Below are 20,633 nucleotides of genomic sequence, written 5' to 3'. Positions count from 1 at the left end.
AAGAAAGAGAGGTGTATGGAATAAGGATAAACAGGCTGGAGTTGGAATTAATTCAAATGCTTAAATGCTTCAAACTTGTATCAAGGGGGCTTTGTGATTTATGGTTGTTTAGGGTGCCAATTAACCAGCAAAGATACAGCATGAATTGGCTTTAGTGGGTGGAGGAGAGTTGAGACAGGTTAGCTGATGTTTTGCCAATGTCAGAGGTATAGCAGCCTTCGACACTGTGAACCATCAGATCCTCCTCTCCACCTTCTTAGGGCTGGGTGTTTCAGGCTCTATCAGATCCTCCTCTCCACCCTCTCAGGGCTGGGTGTCTCAGGCTCTATCAGATCCTCCTCTCCACCCTCTCAGGGCTGGGTGTCTCGGGCTCTATCAGATCCTCCTCTCCACCCTCTCAGGGCTGGGTGTCTCGGGCTCTATCAGATCCACCTCTCCACCCTCTCAGGGCTGGGTGTCTCGGGCTCTATCAGATCCTCCTCTCCACCCTCTCAGGGCTGGGCGTCTCGGGCTCTATCAGATCCTCCTCTCCACCCTCTCAGGGCTGGGCATCTCAGGCTGTGCACACTCTTGGATTGCATCCTACCTGACAGATCGCTCTTACCAGGTGACATGGAGAGGATCTGTGTCTGCACCACATGCTCACACTACTGGTGTCATCCAGGACTCGTTTCTAGGCCCTCTCCTCTCTATACACCAAGTCACTCGGCTCCGTCACCAAGTCACTCGGCTTCCCCCCTTCTGACACTCAGGTGCCTGGCAGACCTCTCAGCTTGGATGTCGGCCCACCACCTCAAGCTCAACCTCAACAAGCTCTTCTTCCCGGGAAAGGCCTGCCCCCTCAAGATCCTTCCATCACGGTTTGACAACTCCTCAGTGTCCCCCTACCAGAATGCAAATAACCTTGGCGGGAACCCCTGTTGTTCTCTGCAAACATCAAAACAGTGACTTGCTACTGCAGGTTCATGCTCTACAACATCTGTAGTACCTTTCCTCACACAGAAAGCTGTTCAGGTCCTAATCCAGGCACTTGAAATCTCCCGTCTGGACTGCAACTCTCTGTTTGCTGGGGTCCCCACTTGTCCCATCAAACGCCTGCAATTTATTCAGAACTCCACAGCTGCCTGGTGTTCCACCTTCCTTAGTTCTCCTATGTAATCCCGCTCCTCCGCACACTCCACTGGCTTCCAGTCGAAGCTCACATCCATTTTACCTCCATCTTGCCTACAGAGCAGCAAGGGGAACAGGGGTTCAGCTCCCGCTCAGCCCAGTCAAAGCTCTTCTCTGTCCTGGCACCCCAATGGTGGAACGAGCCTCCCCCAAACTTTAGGACAGTGGATTGATTACCTGACCATCTTCCGAAAACGTCTGAAACCTTACATCTTCATAGAGTATCTTAAATAAGTCTCACCGCGCCCCCCCAAATTATGGTGTTTTTGTTCCATAAACCTCAGAGCAACTGTTCACTAATACTTTATCTGGTTCTTATGACACAATGCAGAAACTACAAAGGAACTAGTAAGGGTCATTTTCCTGAAGAAAACGTGTGCTTTCTTCAGCTGTCCTTAAAGATAAATGTTTCTTCAGCTGTCCTATCTGGTGTAATTCTCCTGTCTTATCTAGTGTCCTGTGTGAACTTAAGTATGCTCCCTCTAATTCTCCCATCTCTCCTTCTCTTTCCCAGAGGACCTGAGCTCTAGGACCATGCCTCAGGACTACCTGGCCTGATGTCTCCTGGCTCTCCCCATCCCCAGTCCACCTGGTCGTGCTGCTGATCCAGTTTATTTTTTTGTGTGCCTGTGGCTATGGAACCTGGACCTTTTACCGGATGTGCTATCTTGCCCTGGAACTGCTGTTTTTGACCCTCTCTCAACCTCTCCTGCTCCCTCTCTCTCTCTCTCTCTCCCTCTCTCCCTACCACACCTGCTGTCTCTACTTCTGAATGCTCGGCTATGAAAAGCCAACTGACATTTACTCCTGAGGTGCTAACCTTTTGCACCATCTACAACCACTGTGATTATTATTTGACCCTGCTGGTCATCTATGAACGTTTGAACGTAATGAAGAACGATCTGGCCTTAATGGTCAAGTACTTGCGGTACCGGAGCTCCAAGTCTAGGTCCAAGAGGCATCTAAACAGATTCTACCCCCAAGCCATAAGACTCCTGAACAGCTAATCAAATGGCTACCCCCCCCCCCCCCCCCCCCCCTCTCCCACCACACCTATTCTACGCTGCTGCTACTCTCTTATTATCTATGCATAGTCACTTTAAAATCTCTACTTACATGAACATATTACCTCGACACCGGTGCCCCCGCACATTGCCTCTGTACCAGTACCTCCTGTATATAGCCTCCACATTGACTCTGTACCAGTGCCCCCTGTATATAGCCTCCACATTGACTTTGTACCGGTACCTCCTGTATATAGCTCCGCTATTGTTATTTACTGCTGCTCTTTATTTATTTGAATTATTCATTACTTTTTTTCTCTCTGTATTTTCTTAAAACTGCATTGTTTGTTAAGGGCTTGTAAGTAAGCATACCTGTTGTATTCAGCGCATGTGACAAATAAAATTTGATTTGATACTCTTATAATCTCCACCCAGCACAGCCAGAAGAGGACTGGCCACCCCTCAGAACTTGGTTGCTCTCTAGCTTTCTTCCTAGGTTCCTGCCTTTCTAGGGAGTTTTTCCTAGCCACTACCTCTATATATTACATCTGCATTGCTTGCTGTTTAGGGTTTTAGGCTAGGTTTCTGTATAAGCACTTTGTGACATCTGCTGATGTAAAAAGGGCTTAATAAATCACTTTGATTGATTGGTTCCCACTTGTCAACTTCTCCAGCACCACCCTAACATCAACATGTGAAAACGGCAGGTTTCTGATGTCATAGGAAACTTATGACATCATCTGATGTGTAGCATGTGATTCAGTAACCTTTGCCAGCTCATAGTTGGTTAAAATCACATGTCACGTTTCTCCGATGACATCATCCATAAATACTTTTGACATCATCTGGTGTGCATGTTTTTGACCACAAATCACAGAAACCTGTCGTTTTCACATACGGTGGGATCGGGAATTATTGGATCCGTTGATAAAGAAGAGCAAAAAAGACTGAAATAAATAAAGATTTGGAGGAAGCAGGCATCACATGCTAAACGAGCGCGCTACCATTTGAGCAAATCCCCCTGTTTTTACTACAGCAATTATAAAACATATTCCATATCACTGGCACTGCCTAGTCATAGATGTGAAGTACAGATTTGAAGGAAGCAGGCATTGACCCACTACCGCTCATGGTAAGCAAGCGTATTACAATTTGAACTAATCCTCCATTCATGTAGAGATGATGACGAATGGAATTTTCAGTGTAAGTTATATATAGAGCTATGTTGATAATAATATTATCAACATATTTGATATTAATAATACAGTGTATCTGAGAATACAGCTGCAGCAACATCCGTTTCTAAAAGTATAACACCGAAAGAAATGGAATTGATCAAACTACTTCAGAAGCTAATTATATCACATTCAATAAAAAATAAGGAAACAATGCGGGCATTGATCCCGCTACCTCTCGCATGCTAAGCGAGCGCTCTACCATTTGAGTTAATCCCCCTACAAGCGGTACGTGAGTTATTGTGATGTCATTCTCCACATCTGTGCTACATTGAAATGATTCCGGCGGAAGTTTAGTGGCGAGGCCCTGTCCACAAAGAAATGGCGAGTGGAGTCGGGAGTGAGTATTATTTGTTAGCTTGCAAGTGTAGCTACAACGTATACATACATTTCAAATGTAAAGTACAATATTTTCGTAACTAGCTTTCTACATTATTTTCGTCTAGCTAGCCCTGCCTGGGTTTTGTTAGTTTGCCAGGCGCGCGCCACTAGCTAATGTTAGCTAGCTTGATAACAATAGGTGTTCCTAGCTAGAGAGCACGCACCTTACTAGCCGAATATGATAAACAACCAAAGCAATTATTGTGTTCAATTACCTAGCTAGCTCATTGGTGACGTTATGCTTTTCTAGATAGCTCAAAACCGTATTTGCATTAACAGCAATATTGTAGCTTGCTGGCTGTGTAGCCGGTGTTTAGCTAGTTAATTATCTAGCCTATATTTGAGCTCTGACCTAATTTGGTTCCCCCTGTGACATCTCTCTTTCTTTCTATTGCTAGCCTACCTATCCCAAGCGTCATAATTGCTTTATCTGTTTTTATGTAGAACACAAGAGGCTGTCCGTTGGCCCGACGGAGCCGTGGTCATTGAGGGAGAAACTATGCCTAGCTTCCTCTGTTATGAGGAGCGGAGACCAAAACTGGTAAACAAACACACTAATTGTTTCAGTCTGTCGCTGACTGCATCTACATGTTGTTCTTCTACATGGTAATTTGTGTGCTTGATTGTCCTCCTACCATTTTGTCTGCTTTTCAGGGTGTCAGTCAGCAGAGCCATCAAGCCTTTCTCAGAGCCAGGCCGCCCTCCAGACTGGTTCTCCCAGAAGGTATGAGACAGACGACAAGTTTGTCCCCATTTCATAGTCAGACTCACTGTGACACAAAACAATTAATCTCTGTCATGATGATCAAGGTTGAAAGGTCAGCTACTATATATCTAACCAGCTTTCTGTGATTCTGACCCCCACAGCACTGTGCCTCTCAGTATTCTGAGCTGCTGGAGACCACAGAGGCTCCAAAGTTAGTACACAAACACACATTTTATCAGCTTTATTGGAGTATTCTGTTGCGGAGGCAGCACTTCAGCTGTCGTCAGAGCTGTTCATGTGTCTGATGTATGGCGCTGTTTCAGGCGTAAGCGTGGAGAGAAGGGTGAGGTGGTGGAGACCATCGAGGATGTGATCGTACGGAGACTCACCGCCGAGAGGATAGAGGAGCTGAAAAAACTACTGAGAGACACGCAGGACAAATACAGGTCAATACACACAGGCACTCCCGCTCTCACACACATACAAATGTAGTCTCACACACACATACACAGTGGAACCTTCACTATCAATACATAGCCAATATTTATCCCTGTTCAAAGCCATTAGATGACAGACATGCTCCATACACTCTATTTACCATGCTTAACCTTTGGCCCTGTACTTCCTGTTTTGACAGGAAGTTGAAGAAGGAGGTGGATCTGATCCAGACAGGACATCTGGACTCACGGCTAGAGGAGCTGTGGACAGACATAACACAGTAAGAAACTGGTCTGTCTGTCTCTTGGTTTGTGTCTGCATGCCTGTCTGTCTAACATTATGCCTTTCTTTTTATTTGATGTTAACACTACGTTGTAATTCATAGTGTACTTTCTGTACCGGATTTAGCAGTGAAGATTGTGTTTCATGGTTAAAATGGTTTGGCAGAAAAAATAAGCAGGATGAGGATGAGGCAGATCTTAAGAGGAAGGCCACAGAGACATCCTATCAGGGTAAGCTTTGGACTAATAATAATAAACATTTTGGACACCACTGATTTGAACAATTATTAGGCTCAAGAACTACCAGTAATAATAACCCTTCTTCTCTTCGGTCTCAGCTCGCCAAGCGGTTAAGAACACGCCCAAGCGGGTGTCCAGTGTCACTATACGCTCCCCTCTGGGTGCCAGTCCCACGGGCATGGAGGGGGCACAGACAGACACCCCCACACCCCCAATAGATACAGCCATGCCCCAGGCAGAGGAGACCCTTGGTGCCAATTTGGTAAGGGAAGGGTCTTAGTCCTGGTCAGCATAACATTGTGTGCATAAAACACTTGGTATAAACATTAGAGAATTTGTTTTGTACTGTTTTGAGTGTCTCTTCTAGCTGGTTGTTGCTTGTCTCTTGTTGTCATTGAGGAATGGTCAATTAATGTTTTTTTTCCCCCTCTCTGTCCACGTAGTCCCAGGGGGGAGCAGTGTTCCTACCGTCGTCGGATGCTCCAATAGCGGGGCCTAAGGAGGGAAGCCTGGGGTCTCTGGTAGACGACTCCCCACAGAAGAGGCTCCTCAGTCAGAAGTCCACGCCGCCTCCCTCCCCTCTCCTCTCAGAGCTACTGAAGAAAGGAAGCCTGATCTCTGCTAGCCCCATACTGGTGAGAAATACACTACAAAAGGAAGTTGAAAGGGGATGATTTGCGGTAATAAGGGATGAAAGTATTTGGGTTATATTGGATTATATTGTGTGGATCTGTTTTAAGGGAGAGGGTTCAGGTTAAGTTTGACTTCACATGCTACTGTTGTTGGGGAAATTCCTGTCTATTCTAGGGAGTAATATGCTGTTGTACATCCTACCAAGCTGCTCAGTAAAAACAGGTGATGTAGATGTTTTTAGAGAACAGGGAATTGGGGATATTGTGTGTTGATGACGTGATGTTGTCAGGTAGTGGAGGCGGATGCTGCTGCTGCAGGACTGGCTAACGGAGGAGTTCCTACTACAACCCCCACTATCACAGCAGACTTTGAGGTCGCCAGCGCAGGTAACTATGGCAACCATGGAGTAACCGCTCTTGCTGGCAGGCTGGTTGTTATGTGTTTGGCTTGATGTGTGTTAGGATTAGAGGTCGACCGATTATGATTTTTCAATACCGATACCGATTGTTGGAGTATCAAAAAAAGCAGATAGCGATTAATCAGCTGATTATTATTTATTTTTAAATGTATTTGTAATAATGACAATACTGAATGAACACATATTTTAATATAATATAATACATAATATAATACATCAATAAAATCAATTTAGCCTCAAATAAATAATGAAACATGTTCAATTTGGTTTAAATAATGCAAAAACAAAGTGTTGGAGAAGAAAGTAAAAGTGCAATATTTGTCATGTAAGAAAGCTAACGTTTAAGTTCCTTGCTCAGAACATGAAAACATATGAAAGCTGGTGGTTCCTTTTAACATGAGAATTCAATATTCCAAGGTAAGAGGTTTTAGGTTGTAGTTAATATAGGAATTATAGGACTATTTCTCTCTATACCATTTGTATTTCATTAACCTTTGACTATTGGATGTTCTTATAGGCACTTTAGTATTGCCAGTGTAACAGTATAGCTTCCGTCCCTCTCCTCGCTCCTCCCTGGGCTCGAACCAGGAACACAACGACAACAGCCACCCTCGAAGCAGCGTTACCCATCGCTCCACAAAGCCGCGGCCCTTGCAGAGCAAGGGGAACAACCACTACAAGTCTCAGAGCGAGTGACGCTTGAAACACTATTAGCGTGCACCCCGCTAACTAGCTAGCCATTTCACATCGGTTACACCAGCCTAATCTCGGGAGTTGATAGGCTTGAAGTCATAAACAGCTGCTGGCAAACGCACGAAAGTGCTGTTTGAATGCATGCTTACAAGCCTGCTGGTGCCTACCATCGCTCAGTCAGACTGCTCTATCAAATCATAAACTTAGTTATAACATAATAACACACAGAAATACCAGCCTTAAATCATTAATATGATCGAATCCGGAAACTATCATCTCGAAAACAAGACGTTTATTCTTTCAGTGAAATACGGAACCGTTCTGTTATTTTATCTAACGGGTGGCATCCATCAGTCTAAATATTCCTGTTACATTGCACAACCTTCAATGTTATGTCATAATTACGTAAAATTCTGGCAAATTGGGCGGCCCAAACTGTTGCATATACCGTGACTGCGTGCAATGAACGCAAGAGAAGTGACACAGTTTCACCTGGTTAATATTGCCTGCTAACCTGGATTTCTTTTAGCTAAATAGGCAGGTTTAAAAAATATATACTTGTGTGTATTGATTTTAAGAAAAGCATTGATGTTTATGGTTAGGTACACATTGGAGCAACGATACGCACCGCATCGATTATCGTTTTTTATTTTACCTTTATTTAACTAGGCAAGTCAGTTAAGAACAAATTCTAATTTTCAATGACGGCCTAGGAACAGTGGGTTAACTGCCTGTTCGGGGGCAGAACGACAGATTTGTACCTTGTCAGCTCAGGGATTTGAACTTGCAACCTTTCGGTTACTAGTCCAACACTCTAACCACTAGGCTACCCTGCTGCAACGCAGGACACGCTAGATAAACTAGTAATATCAACAACCATGTGTAGTTAACTATAAGGTTGCAAGATTGGTTAACAGCAAGATTGAATCCCCCGAGCTGACAAGCAGAAAATCTGTTGTGCCCCTGAACGAGGCAGTTAACCCACCGTTTCTAGGCCGTCATTGAAAATAAGAATGTGTTCTTAACTGACTTGCCTAATTAAATAAAGATTAAATAAAGGTGTAAAAAAAAAAAATAATTTAAATCGGCCAAATCGGTGTCCAAAAATACCTATTTCCAATTTTATGAAAACTTGAAATCGGCCCTAATTAATCGGCCATTCCGATTACTCGGTCGACCTCTAGTTAGGATGCTAAGTATTAGTGCTGTATGTGCTTCTGTGCTTTTAATGTGTTAGAAGCAAAGTGCATCTGTCCTTTATTAGATGTACTTTGGTGTGTCCAATGGAAACAGTGCCCCCCACATCCCCACTGCCCAGCCCTGCCACACCCAACACAGGTTAATACTGTCCCTCGTCTGTCAGTGTGTCTCTCTAAACTCACCTGTCTCTATCTTCCCTCTAGAAAAGGGAAGGAATATCTAGTATATAAAGAGGAACCCTCATCTGATTTCTAATCAGTGAGACCAGTGTACCATTCGTTGGTGGTGACACGTGTGTGTTTCTTTGTCTCTGTCTGTCTGTGTGTGTTCAGTCAAAGAGGCAGGCTCAGAGGTGGTGAAGGTGGAGGAGGACCATGTACCTGGTTCCTACATGGGGGATGAGCTGGACCTGGAGACCGTGGGAGATATCATCTCCATCATAGAGGAGAAGGTACATGGTGTGTGTGGGGGGCGGGGGACTTTGAGAGGGTGGGATACAGCTTTTGACATAGATATCTCTGTAGTAAGCAACCTTTTTTTGTGCACACTCATCACAGTCCTCTCTGTGTCTCTGTCTTTCTGTGTCTGTATTCCTCAGGTGGATGACTCTGTGGAGGCTCTAGATGCTGCAGCAGTGGAGGCTGCTCTCTCTCTCTGTGAGGAGGCTGTTTCTGCTGGCCACTCCCTCTCAGGCCCATGGGAGGCCCAGGACTTGAAGACCTCAGAGCCTGGTCCTATGGTTCAGTCTGACCCCACACATGGGCTTCAGGCTGCGGCTGGAGCTAACCCTGGGAGCCTGGAGCCACAGACAGAGAGTGGAAGGGGGGAAGCCGAAGAGGGGAAGGACTGTGAGGGACAAGAAACAGTGCAGACAAATGTGGTCCCTTCTGTTGTCGCTGATGATGGCCTGGCAGGAAGCGAGGTCACAGAGGAGGGAGTTCTGGGGGAGGAAGGAGCCCTGAGCACAGCTGTGAAGACTGAAAATGAGGAGTGGACCCAGCCAGAACTAAACACACCCTGCCTAGACTCAGAAGACAGCTCTGGATCAGGGAAAGAGTCCAAGGTAATTGTCCTATTTTCAGAAACGCAGCACACACTCACACACCTCTACCAAGTGCAGTTGAATTATCATCTCTTCTTGTGTATCTATGTGTAGGAAGTGAAGGATGAGGATGGAGCGAGTGACGGGGATCCTGATGAAGGAATGGAGATGAAGGAATGTGGAGAGGGGGAGGGGCCCTACCTATCAGAAGTAGAACCGGCAGCCAGTGAGAGCGAGGATGGCTATGGCCCCTCCTCCCAACGCTACACCACAGCTGATTCGCTAGCCAGCAGCCCCGCCTCTTCCCAGTTGTAAGTGTCCAATCCTGGTCATTGTGTCCATGGCAACTCTTAACCTGATCATTCTATCACAAGCCTGAATAAAGCACTGAATGACACTAAAGAATGCTTTATGACCTCTATCCCCCTCTATCACTCACTCACTAACCCTTCACCCTCCTTTGTCTCCCTCCGTCTCTCTCAGTTCAATATGTGGGGAGGATCAGGAGGCCGTTCAGGCTCAGAAGATCTGGAAGAAAGCCATCATGCTGGTGTGGAGAGCAGCGGCCAATCACAGGTCAGCTCTTAGCCATTTTCCCAATAACAGCCAATCACTTAACATGTCTGAGCTACTGTAGAATTTGACAGATCAATTGTTGTTACCTGTGTCAGGTACGCCAGTGTGTTCCTTCAGTCTGTGTCTGAAGACATCGCCCCTGGTTACCACAGCATTGTACACAGGTGAGAGTTCTATAACAGTAAACGGTTTGTTTGAATGTGAAAATAAAATCTATTTATTAAACAATGTAAGTACATGCTCACCTTACCCCCTAAAACATACACACACACCCTTTCCCTCCCTTGCCCTCCAGACCCATGGATCTGTCGGCCATCAAGAAGAGTATCGAGGCGGGTCAGATCCGTACAACAGCAGAGTTCCAGCGTGACATCATGCTGATGTTCCAGAACGCGGTGATGTACAACAGCTCTGACCACGACGTCTTCCACATGGCCCTGGAGATGCAGAGAGATGTTCTAGAACATGTGCAGCAGTTCCTGGCCACTCAGCTCATCATGCAGACCTCCGAGTCCTCCATCTCCACCAAGAGCCTCAGAGGCCGCGAGGGGGGTCGCAAGCCAGGGGAGTCCGTGGAGAAGGTAAGACTAGATACACACACACACAGGTAACTGCCACAATTATAGAAACACTTGCGTGAATGAGGGATGAAAAAGTATATTAAAAGCAGGTGCTTCCACACAGGTGTGGTTCCTGAGTTAATTAAGCAATTAACATCCTATCATGCTTAGGGTCATGCTGGGCATGCCATTATTTTGGCTACCATGGCTATGGCCCCATAGGATTACAATGCCCCCATCCACAGGGCACGAGTGGTTACTGAATGGTTTGATGAGATGTAACCATATGCCATGGCCGTCTCAGTCACCAGATATCAGATATCAACCCAACTGAACACGTATGGGAGATTCTGGAGTGTCGCCTAAGAGCGTTTTTCACCACCATCAACAAAACACCAAATTATGGCATTTCTGGTGGAAGAATGGTGTCTCATCCATCCAATAGAGTGACAGACACTTCAATGTGTTTCCTTTATTTTGGCAGTTACCTGTACACAAACATACACACATACCTCCAAGTCCAGCAACAACACCAAGGAGCCAAGACATGTACAATTGATGCAGGACAGACTGTACCCATCTCATGCCCTAATAATCGTATCTTGCCTCTCTCCTAACCCCCCTGCCATTACACTTCATCTGTAGACAGGCTCCATGCTCCCGCCTCCCCTCTCCATTACTGCTGTCCTGTCTCCCCTCTCCATTACGGCTGTCTTGTCTCCCCTCTCCATTACTGCTGTCCTGTCTCCCCTCTCCATTACTGCTGTCCTGTCTCCCCTCTCCATTACTGCTGTCCTGTCTCCCCTCTCCATTACTGCTGTCCTGTCTCCCCTCTCCATTACTGCTGTCCTGTCTCCCCTCTCCATTACTGCTGTCCGCCTCCCCTCTCCATTACGGCTGTCTTGTCTCCACCTCTCCATTACGGCTGTCTTGTCTCCACCTCTCCATTACGGCTGTCTTGTCTCCACCTCTCCATTACGGCTGTCTTGTCTCCACCTCTCCATTACGGCTGTCTTGTCTCCACCTCTCCATTACGGCTGTCTTGTCTCCACCTCTCCATTACGGCTGTCTTGTCTCCACCTCTCCATTACGGCTGTCTTGTCTCCACCTCTCCATTACGGCTGTCTTGTCTCCACCTCTCCATTACGGCTGTCTTGTCTCCACCTCTCCATTACGGCTGTCTTGTCTCCACCTCTCCATTACGGCTGTCTTGTCTCCACCTGTCTTGTCTCCACCTCTCCATTACGGCTGTCTTGTCTCCACCTCTTGTCTCACCTCTCCATTACGGCTGTCTTGTCTCCACCTCTCCATTACGGCTGTCTTGTCTCCACCTCTCCATTACGGCTGTCTTGTCTCCACCTCTCCATTACGGCTGTCTTGTCTCCACCTCTCCATTACGGCTGTCTTGTCTCCACCTCTCCATTACGGCTGTCTTGTCTCCACCTCTCCATTACGGCTGTCTTGTCTCCACCTCTCTCATTACGGCTGTCTTGTCTCCACCTCTCCATTACGGCTGTCTTGTCTCCACCTCTCCATTACGGCTGTCTTGTCTCCACCTCTCCATTACGGCTGTCTTGTCTCCACCTCTCCATTACGGCTGTCTTGTCTCCCCTCTCCATTACGGCTGTCTTGTCTCCACCTCTCCATTACGGCTGTCTTGTCTCCACCTCTCCATTACGGCTGTCTTGTCTCCACCTCTCCATTACGGCTGTCTTGTCTCCACCTCTCCATTACGGCTGTCTTGTCTCCACCTCTCCATTACGGCTGTCTTGTCTCCACCTCTCCATTACGGCTGTCTTGTCTCCACCTCTCCATTACGGCTGTCTTGTCTCCACCTCTCCATTACGGCTGTCTTGTCTCCACCTCTCCATTACGGCTGTCTTGTCTCCACCTCTCCATTACGGCTGTCTTGTCTCCACCTCTCCATTACGGCTGTCTTGTCTCCACCTCTCCATTACTGCTGTCTTGTCTCCACCTCTCCATTACGGCTGTCTTGTCTCCACCTCTCCATTACGGCTGTCTTGTCTCCACCTCTCCATTACGGCTGTCTTGTCTCCACCTCTCCATTACGGCTGTCTTGTCTCCACCTCTCCATTACGGCTGTCTTGTCTCCACCTCTCCATTACGGCTGTCTTGTCTCCACCTCTCCATTACGGCTGTCTTGTCTCCACCTCTCCATTACGGCTGTCTTGTCTCCATTACGGCTGTCTTGTCTCCACCTCTCCATTACGGCTGTCTTGTCTCCACCTCTCCATTACGGCTGTCTTGTCTCCACCTCTCCATTACGGCTGTCTTGTCTCCACCTCTCCATTACGGCTGTCTTGTCTCCACCTCTCCATTACGGCTGTCTTGTCTCCACCTCTCCATTACGGCTGTCTTGTCTCCACCTCTCCATTACGGCTGTCTTGTCTCCACCTCTCCATTACGGCTGTCTTGTCTCCACCTCTCCATTACGGCTGTCTTGTCTCCACCTCTCCATTACGGCTGTCTTGTCTCCACCTCTCCATTACGGCTGTCTTGTCTCCACCTCTCCATTACGGCTGTCTTGTCTCCACCTCTCCATTACGGCTGTCTTGTCTCCACCTCTCCATTACGGCTGTCTTGTCTCCACCTCTCCATTACGGCTGTCTTGTCTCCACCTCTCCATTACGGCTGTCTTGTCTCCACCTCTCCATTACGGCTGTCTTGTCTCCACCTCTCCATTACGGCTGTCTTGTCTCCACCTCTCCATTACGGCTGTCTTGTCTCCACCTCTCCATTGTCTTGTCTCCACCTCTCCATTACGGCTGTCTTGTCTCCACCTCTCCATTACGGCTGTCTTGTCTCCACCTCTCCATTACGGCTGTCTTGTCTCCACCTCTCCATTACGGCTGTCTTGGCTGTCTTGTCTCCACCTCTCCACCTCTCCATTACGGCTGTCTTGTCTCCACCTCTCCATTACGGCTGTCTTGTCTCCACCTCTCCATTACGGCTGTCTTGTCTCCACCTCTCCATTACGGCTGTCTTGTCTCCACCTCTCCATTACGGCTGTCTTGTCTCCACCTCTCCATTACGGCTGTCTTGTCTCCACCTCTCCATTACGGCTGTCTTGTCTCCACCTCTCCATTACGGCTGTCTTGTCTCCACCTCTCCATTACGGCTGTCTTGTCTCCACCTCTCCATTACGGCTGTCTTGTCTCCACCTCTCCATTACGGCTGTCTTGTCTCCACCTCTCCATTACGGCTGTCTTGTCTCCACCTCTCCATTACGGCTGTCTTGTCTCCACCTCTCCATTACGGCTGTCTTGTCTCCACCTCTCCATTACGGCGTCTTGTCTCCACCTCTCCATCACGGCTGTCTTGTCTGCCGTCCCTCTCCCCCTCTCCGTGTCTGCCGTCCGTCTCTGTGTACTGTGTTTCACTTGACTGTCTGAACGGATGTCTCTTACTGTCTGTTCTTCTGTTTGTACAATGTTGTTTGTTGTTTACTCTGGGTGTGTTTGGAGAGGTGTGTGTGTGTTCTCTCTTTTCTCACTAACTGTTTGTCCTCCTACAGGACAGTGTCCCAATGGCCTCTCCCGCTTTCCTTCTCTCTCTCTTTGTAAGTATTCAGGTCAAAGGTCAGAACTCACCAGGTCAAGTCAAGCGCACGCTCTGTTTCTCTGTCTGTCACACACACCCAAAACACTAATCTCATATTCAGAAGCGCATAAAACAGTTCGCAACTCACACCAACTACCCCTGTAGTCAAACACTCAAAAAGCATACACTCACCTCTTATATTAACACACACATCCGTCACTATATTTTTTACCTTCGGTATTTGGTTCTTAAATGGATCCATCCTGGTTGTGTGTTATGTATCCAGTGGTTTTGTCTTCAACGTCTGTGATCGTCTCGTCTGCTCCATCGCTTTTCTTTCTTTTAGTTTTTTTCCATCCTTTCATCTTTCTTTTCTTCATTTCCTCTGGTCAGAGATCGTCTTTGTGTTTTTCTACGGGCCAACCACAAGCCATCACTGGGTTTTCAACCTGGTGTCAAACTGACCTTTACCTTTTAACCTCTCTTCCCTGCAGGATGGGGGCACCAGAGGGCGCCGCTGTGCTATTGAAGCAGACATGAAGATGAAGAAATAACCAGAGTCAAAAGGCAGTAGGACAATAGATTGCCAACAGGCCATAGGGCTGGAGGTTTAAAGAGAGACTTGATGCAGGGCTGCAGTCCTCGGGTATTCTCCTCTCCAGGCCATTTCTGATTGATCATTGTGTACCATAGTTGTGTACAGTTTAATTAACTAACTTAAGTCTGATTGTATTTAAAGCCAGTACACTAGATATCCAGACATCATATGATTCTCATTGATATTTGCCACTGGTAAACAGCAGACACTGCAGCCCTGGAGGACTGAATCTGTTTTACATCTGCAGTCGTACCAAAGTACTAGTGACTGACTTGGGGCCCTGTTGTTTTGTGTATAGGATGTAGCCAACTGCAAAATATCCTTCAATGAATCATGATCCCAGTGTCCACAAACTGATTGGTAGAATCAACATTGTTTCAATATAATTTGTAAATGTGTTGTAATGTGGAATCTATACTGAACAAAAATATAAACGCGACATGCAACAATTCCCACCCCACATGATCGCGAAGGTCTGGTGAAGAAGTGGAGGTCCTGGGCTGATGTGGTTATACATGATCTGTGTAACCACGGTTGTACTGACATATTCTCTAAAACAATGTTGGAGACGGCTTATGTTAGAGACATTCAGCTCTGGTGGACATTCCTGCTGTCAGCATGCCAATTGCGCGCTCGCTCAGCACTTGACATCTGTGGCATTGTGTTGTGATAAAACAGCACATTTTATAGTGGCCTTTTATTGTCCCCAGCACAAGGTGCACCTCTGTATTGATTGTGCTGTTTAATCAGCTACTTGATATGCCACCACCTGTCAGGTGAATAGAACATCTTGGAAAATTAGAAATACTCACTAACAAGGATGTAAACAAATTTGTACACAACATTTGAGAGAGAATCTTTTTGTGGGTATGGAACATTTCTGGGATCTTTTATTTCAGTTCATGAAACATGGGACGAACACTTTACATGTTGCGTTTATATTTTTTGTTCAGTATATTTGGAAAATACCATAGAAATAAGAGTGAAGAGAACAGGCTTGGAACCTCTAACCCTGGCAATTAATTAACTGGTTAACTCATGTTTACACTCGCAATGGCTGCCTGGTATTGTGATGCAATAATTGCCATGGTATTTTGGAATGTTCTATCAACTGATGCTGGATTGCCATGGTAATGTAGAATGTTCATTCAAATGATGCTAACTAATGTGGCTCATGGAATGTATTTTTTTGTAATATCAATTGAGTTGACTCAACAAATCACAGCACAGATTGAAAGGTACACTTCCTGTTTTTGCCCATTATGCCAATGATGGCATAATGGGCATGGGTACACCCATTATGCCATCATTGACTTGAATGGAGACGCCCTTTCTATTCATTCTTATTTCTATGGAAAATACATTGGATTTGCAAAAAGTAATCAACTGTTGTTTTGAGGGGGAATTTTCAACCACAGAATTATGTAATCGTGGTAACCAATTTTGCACATAGATAAACCGTGTATAAAATATGTTTAATTTGAAACAATGTCTGATCTTCAATGTTATGTCCACTATCCGTTTAAAAAAAACAATAGACTAGGCAGCAGCACCTACTGCAGAGTTGGTCTACACAGCTATCCATTTGGTATCCCATCCAGAGTTTTAATGAAGCCCAGCTTTGATATTTGTCACTGACTAACAACGTGCTATTATGAGAAATGTATTATTGAGAGATCTCTTAATAACTACATAATTGACTGTTGCTATCGAAGTCATTCTAAAGGATAGGTTTAACAGAGCAAATGAAGTATAACCATACTCCTATAAGTAATATCAATAATAATATTTAGTCCTATATAGCCTTTGCAAAGTCATCAACAGCTATTGTTTCAATTCAACCCAGAATTCAACTAAAAATAAACAATACAATAGGTCTAGGGTTTCAAGCTCTGGTTGATTTCAAATGGAATCTTCAAGTTAATAATGAATATGAAGGATTCATGTCTCCATTTCAACCATAAAGTTAATAGGACTAAATCAAATCAAACTTTAATTGCACTTTAAATAGTTTAATTTGATTTAGTCCTTTTTAATGTTTTAGTTGAGTTGGAGACGTGAATCCAACATATCAATTATTAATTGGTAGACAAGTCAGTGGCACAAAATATACATCTCCTTCAAATGTTTATTTGGTTGCGTTGACAACCAAACCTAATTCAATATCACTTTTGCAATACAGTAAAAAGCCTATTAACTTGATGAGTTAACAAATCATGCTGGATTCTCCAAATTAACCCAAAAAATCAAGTTGAATAATAGGTTAAACGAGTGACGGATTAAACTATCCAAGCAGTAAATCCATTTCTTTTAAATGTTGATATTTGGTTGTCACAATGCGTTATGACTTTTGTAATACTGTAAATAGCCTAAAGTTAAGGCTCTTACAAACTAATGTAACATTTTTTTTTATTCAACCTTAAAATGAGTAGCACATCCATGGCCACATTCTGAGGTTACTATAACTATCAACGTCTTACATAATCACAGAGAGCCTTAATGTTCCAGATGGCATGCGAAGGTCGCAGGTCTGTAGAGATCTTCATAATATAAAACATCTGTGCAGAATCTCAACCAACATTGATCACTTGCACTATTAATGTAATCTCAACCAATTTATCCAGGTCATTTGGTTGTGCTATTAAATTAAGCACAGTAACGACACATGAAGTTATTTAAATAAACTAAATATCTGACATTGTATTCCCATTTGAACGTTGTGCTTTTAAATCCTTGAAAGTGCAGTGATATATTTAGATGAGAACTAAATAATTTTTTCCATTTTAATTTGGTTGTGCTTTTAGGTGGTAGAAAGCAGTGATAACCCATAGGGAATTCAACAAACTTTTGGCTGTCTGGAGTGGGTTAATAAAAGGTTAATCTCCTTGATCTCAACCAAAAATAACCCCCATTTCCACATTGAAATGACATGGTGTGCCCTGTGGGATGTCTACTGTATGTTAGTGGGAGTACAATAGAGTAGTAACTGAGTGTTGAACTTTATATACAGTTGTTTAGTTTCACATTTCAGTTTGTTTTGCTCAACTGTTTAGAGATTAGGAGAATTGAAAACAATGGGAATGTTAGTCTAAATTTTGACAGACCCAAGTTGAGACCTTCAGGTCTTGGGTATAAAGTGTAGACATTGAAGTTTGACAGCTCTAAAAAAGAGTATGGCAACACTGAAAAGGATACTGTGCAAAAACATTTTATTTCACTTTAACAATACTGCAAGACAAACATTTACACACAGGGTTAGGGGCAATACCAGCTTGCCTTCCCTCTGCTTTCACATCAAACATGAGGTTTCCATGGTTTTACAAAATAATCCTAGAATTGTTGCACAACAAAATATGTGCATAAACAAAAACTGGCTGTTATTGTACAGATGTAGGATCTTAATTTGAGAACCATGCAATGCAGAAAACGTTCTACTTGTATTGTATTTGAGGTTCAAAATGACTTCTGAAGTTTAATTCCCACTGACATTTTAGATATGATTTTCTCTTACGAAAAATACCAACCCTTACAAAACGGTTCATTAATTATAATTGACATAATTCACATGTCCTGTTACTGCAGGATTATTTCCCTGCTACAGCAAACTGGCTCAAATGAAGATCCTACATTTGTGCAGAACTTTAACACATTTCACCCCCTGCTAGAACCAGCAAGGTAACATGCATTCTGTGCTTTTTTTCTAACTAGGTCAACTCACATTTCAGCCATACAAAACCTTTAGGGTAACCATTCCCTCATTTTTACCTACACATCATATATTTCGTTTCACAATTGAGCTGATTGTTCCAGTCATTTTCCAGTGCATATACAGTGCAAAACTTTCATTCGAATTTTAAAACTCCAATACAGATGTACATTGACATTCATTTAGTACACAAAAAAAGTGATGCAGCGCTTTTTTCCCTAAAAGGAATGTAGAAACATGACATGTTGACGATCAGAAATTATCTCTCAGCAAAACTCGTGTATGACAGGGCTCGCGGAGGAATACAATTTCTTCTTGACCAGCCGGTACTGGGGTCGTAGTTTCAACAACTTGTCGGTAACGAATATGTGCTTGAGAGGAGGCCAACCGTCTTTGTCCAGCTTGAACACAATGGACAGCTCGAAGGTAGGAGTGACGGTCGGGTCAGGTGATATAATGCCCAGCGTCTGCAGCTGAAGGCCCTGTTTTGTCTCCAAATAGACCTGTATGAAGGCCCCGCGGAGCCCACACGGTTCTCCAACTGAGGAACGCACCACGTCCCGGGCAACCTTGGCGGTCAGCGGGCGGGGAAGCAGCAGCACCCTGCAGCGCAGATTCGATTCTTTAGCGTCAGAGAGACAACTCTCGATCTGCCTGATCATGTCCTGCTGGAGTATTCTCTCCTCACAGTCAAGAGTCATTTCAACGTCCAGACCTGAAAAAGAGAATGCGTTAATATCAATATATTGCTAATGAACCATGAGTTGAAGTTGTACAACCTATACTTTTGTATTACAGACATTTGATAAGGCCTATACTATTCCACTTAGGCCCATTTAAGTTATTCAGCCTACTATTCAATAGCGTTGCAATAATACATTTCAAACCATCTTAAATTGCCTTATTTTGATGAGTAGTCTTATAATACTACACTCAATAACATGTCCCGTGTGGCTCAGTTGGTTGAGCATGGCGCTTGCAACGCCAGAGTGTTCAGATTTCAACAGGGGACCAGTACGAAAAATGTATGCACTCACTAGGCTACTGTAAATCGCTCGGGATTGGAGCGTCTGCAAAATGGCTAAAATGTAGCATTGTAACAGACTATCCTTATTGATCGTCAAAATAAGGCAATGTATTAGCAACTCTAAACGAGAGACAGAGCTCGGTTTAATGAATGAACTTTCAAGAACAGACCATCAGCTGACAGTCATGAGCAGTCGGCTACGCAGTTGACTATCTGGCTGCATCAGCTACATTAATATCTACCACCGCTTGGAATGGTCAAAACCTGAGTCCTAGGCTAAAGTTGACAAAAGGCCTATAAAGTCAACAGAATTAACTGACAGTTAAAATAAGCCATTATTTAGAACAGTACATATCCGATTAAATACAAACTTAGATTTCAGAACAGAGCCTTACTTGAGGAGTTCCTTTCCTTGATGAATTCGCAACTTTCAAGGCTGCCCCGACGCGTATCTTTTTTGTCGCTCGATGTGATTTGATAGAGAAACTTTCGCTCGACTACGCTACCCTCTTCAGACATAATGAGCATTCCGTGTCCGAGGACCAAAGCCGCGGTATAGACCATTGTGATTTTTCCTCGATCTCCACTACTCCACTTAGTGATACAGGTTTTCGGTCTATTCCCTCCATGTAAAGTCAGTTGATTGAAGTCGCTGAAGCGCTCACGGTGTTTAAATAGTAATCCTTGGTTGCTTCAGCTGCTCACTTGTGGGACTGCCTCCTTGGTTACCATAGCAGCGCGACGGTGAGCAACTGCTGAAAGGGGTTGAATCAGCCTCACGCCACATGCCTAGACATTGCACTGACTGGCCTCTCAGTACTGACAACATCACCCGTTTTATCCCGTATTCTGTGCCATTTATGTTATTAGAAAGGTTTATTGTTAGGTTATCAAGAAAATAAAAGTGTCCAATGCTCATACACTACATCACCAAAAGTATGTGGACACCTGCTCATCGAACATCTCATTCTAAAATCATTGCCATTAATATGGAATTGGTCCCCCCTTTGCTGCTATAACAACCCCCACTCTTCTGGGAAGGCAGTCCACTAGATGTTGGAACATTGCTGCAGGGACTAGCTTCCATTCAGCCACAAGAGCATTAGTGAGGTCAGGCACTGATGTTGGGCAATTAGGCCCGCAGTTGGCGTTCCAATCCATCCC

At 44.7% G+C, this 20,633-nt stretch overlaps 2 protein-coding genes across 3 annotated transcripts; one reads left to right on the top strand and one right to left on the bottom strand.

The window, feature by feature from the left end:
* Positions 1 to 3,675: 3,675 nt before the first annotated feature.
* Positions 3,676 to 17,134, top strand: LOC139390605 (bromodomain-containing protein 8-like). 2 transcript variants are annotated; one of them, XM_071137835.1, is made up of 18 exons: positions 3,676 to 3,749; positions 4,235 to 4,331; positions 4,445 to 4,514; positions 4,658 to 4,707; positions 4,820 to 4,942; positions 5,134 to 5,214; positions 5,382 to 5,446; positions 5,554 to 5,717; positions 5,899 to 6,090; positions 6,378 to 6,474; positions 8,732 to 8,850; positions 8,998 to 9,462; positions 9,556 to 9,752; positions 9,925 to 10,017; positions 10,113 to 10,181; positions 10,313 to 10,598; positions 14,113 to 14,157; positions 14,633 to 14,928. In XM_071137835.1, exons 1-18 carry the CDS (start codon positions 3,731 to 3,733, stop codon positions 14,690 to 14,692), a joined length of 2,292 nt encoding a protein of 763 aa, XP_070993936.1. In that variant the 5' UTR covers positions 3,676 to 3,730; the 3' UTR covers positions 14,693 to 14,928. The 2 variants fall into 2 exon arrangements, with proteins under 2 accessions (XP_070993936.1, XP_070993937.1); XM_071137836.1 differs by lacking the exon at positions 14,113 to 14,157 and having other exon boundaries at positions 14,633 to 17,134.
* Positions 17,135 to 17,954: 820 nt separating this feature from the next.
* Positions 17,955 to 20,088, bottom strand: LOC139390604 (DNA damage-inducible transcript 4-like protein). Its single transcript, XM_071137834.1, has 2 exons — positions 19,865 to 20,088; positions 17,955 to 19,157 (listed from the first exon to the last, which is right to left on the bottom strand). The coding sequence occupies exons 1-2, from the start codon at positions 20,031 to 20,033 to the stop codon at positions 18,709 to 18,711; spliced, it is 618 nt and encodes a 205-aa protein (XP_070993935.1). The 5' UTR covers positions 20,034 to 20,088; the 3' UTR covers positions 17,955 to 18,708.
* Between the last annotated feature and the right edge of the window lie 545 nt (positions 20,089 to 20,633).

Source organism: Oncorhynchus clarkii, chromosome 31 (assembly GCF_045791955.1).
Source record: "Oncorhynchus clarkii lewisi isolate Uvic-CL-2024 chromosome 31, UVic_Ocla_1.0, whole genome shotgun sequence".
Taxonomy (NCBI): domain Eukaryota; kingdom Metazoa; phylum Chordata; class Actinopteri; order Salmoniformes; family Salmonidae; genus Oncorhynchus; species Oncorhynchus clarkii.
This window is presented reverse-complemented; position numbering and strand designations above follow the sequence as displayed.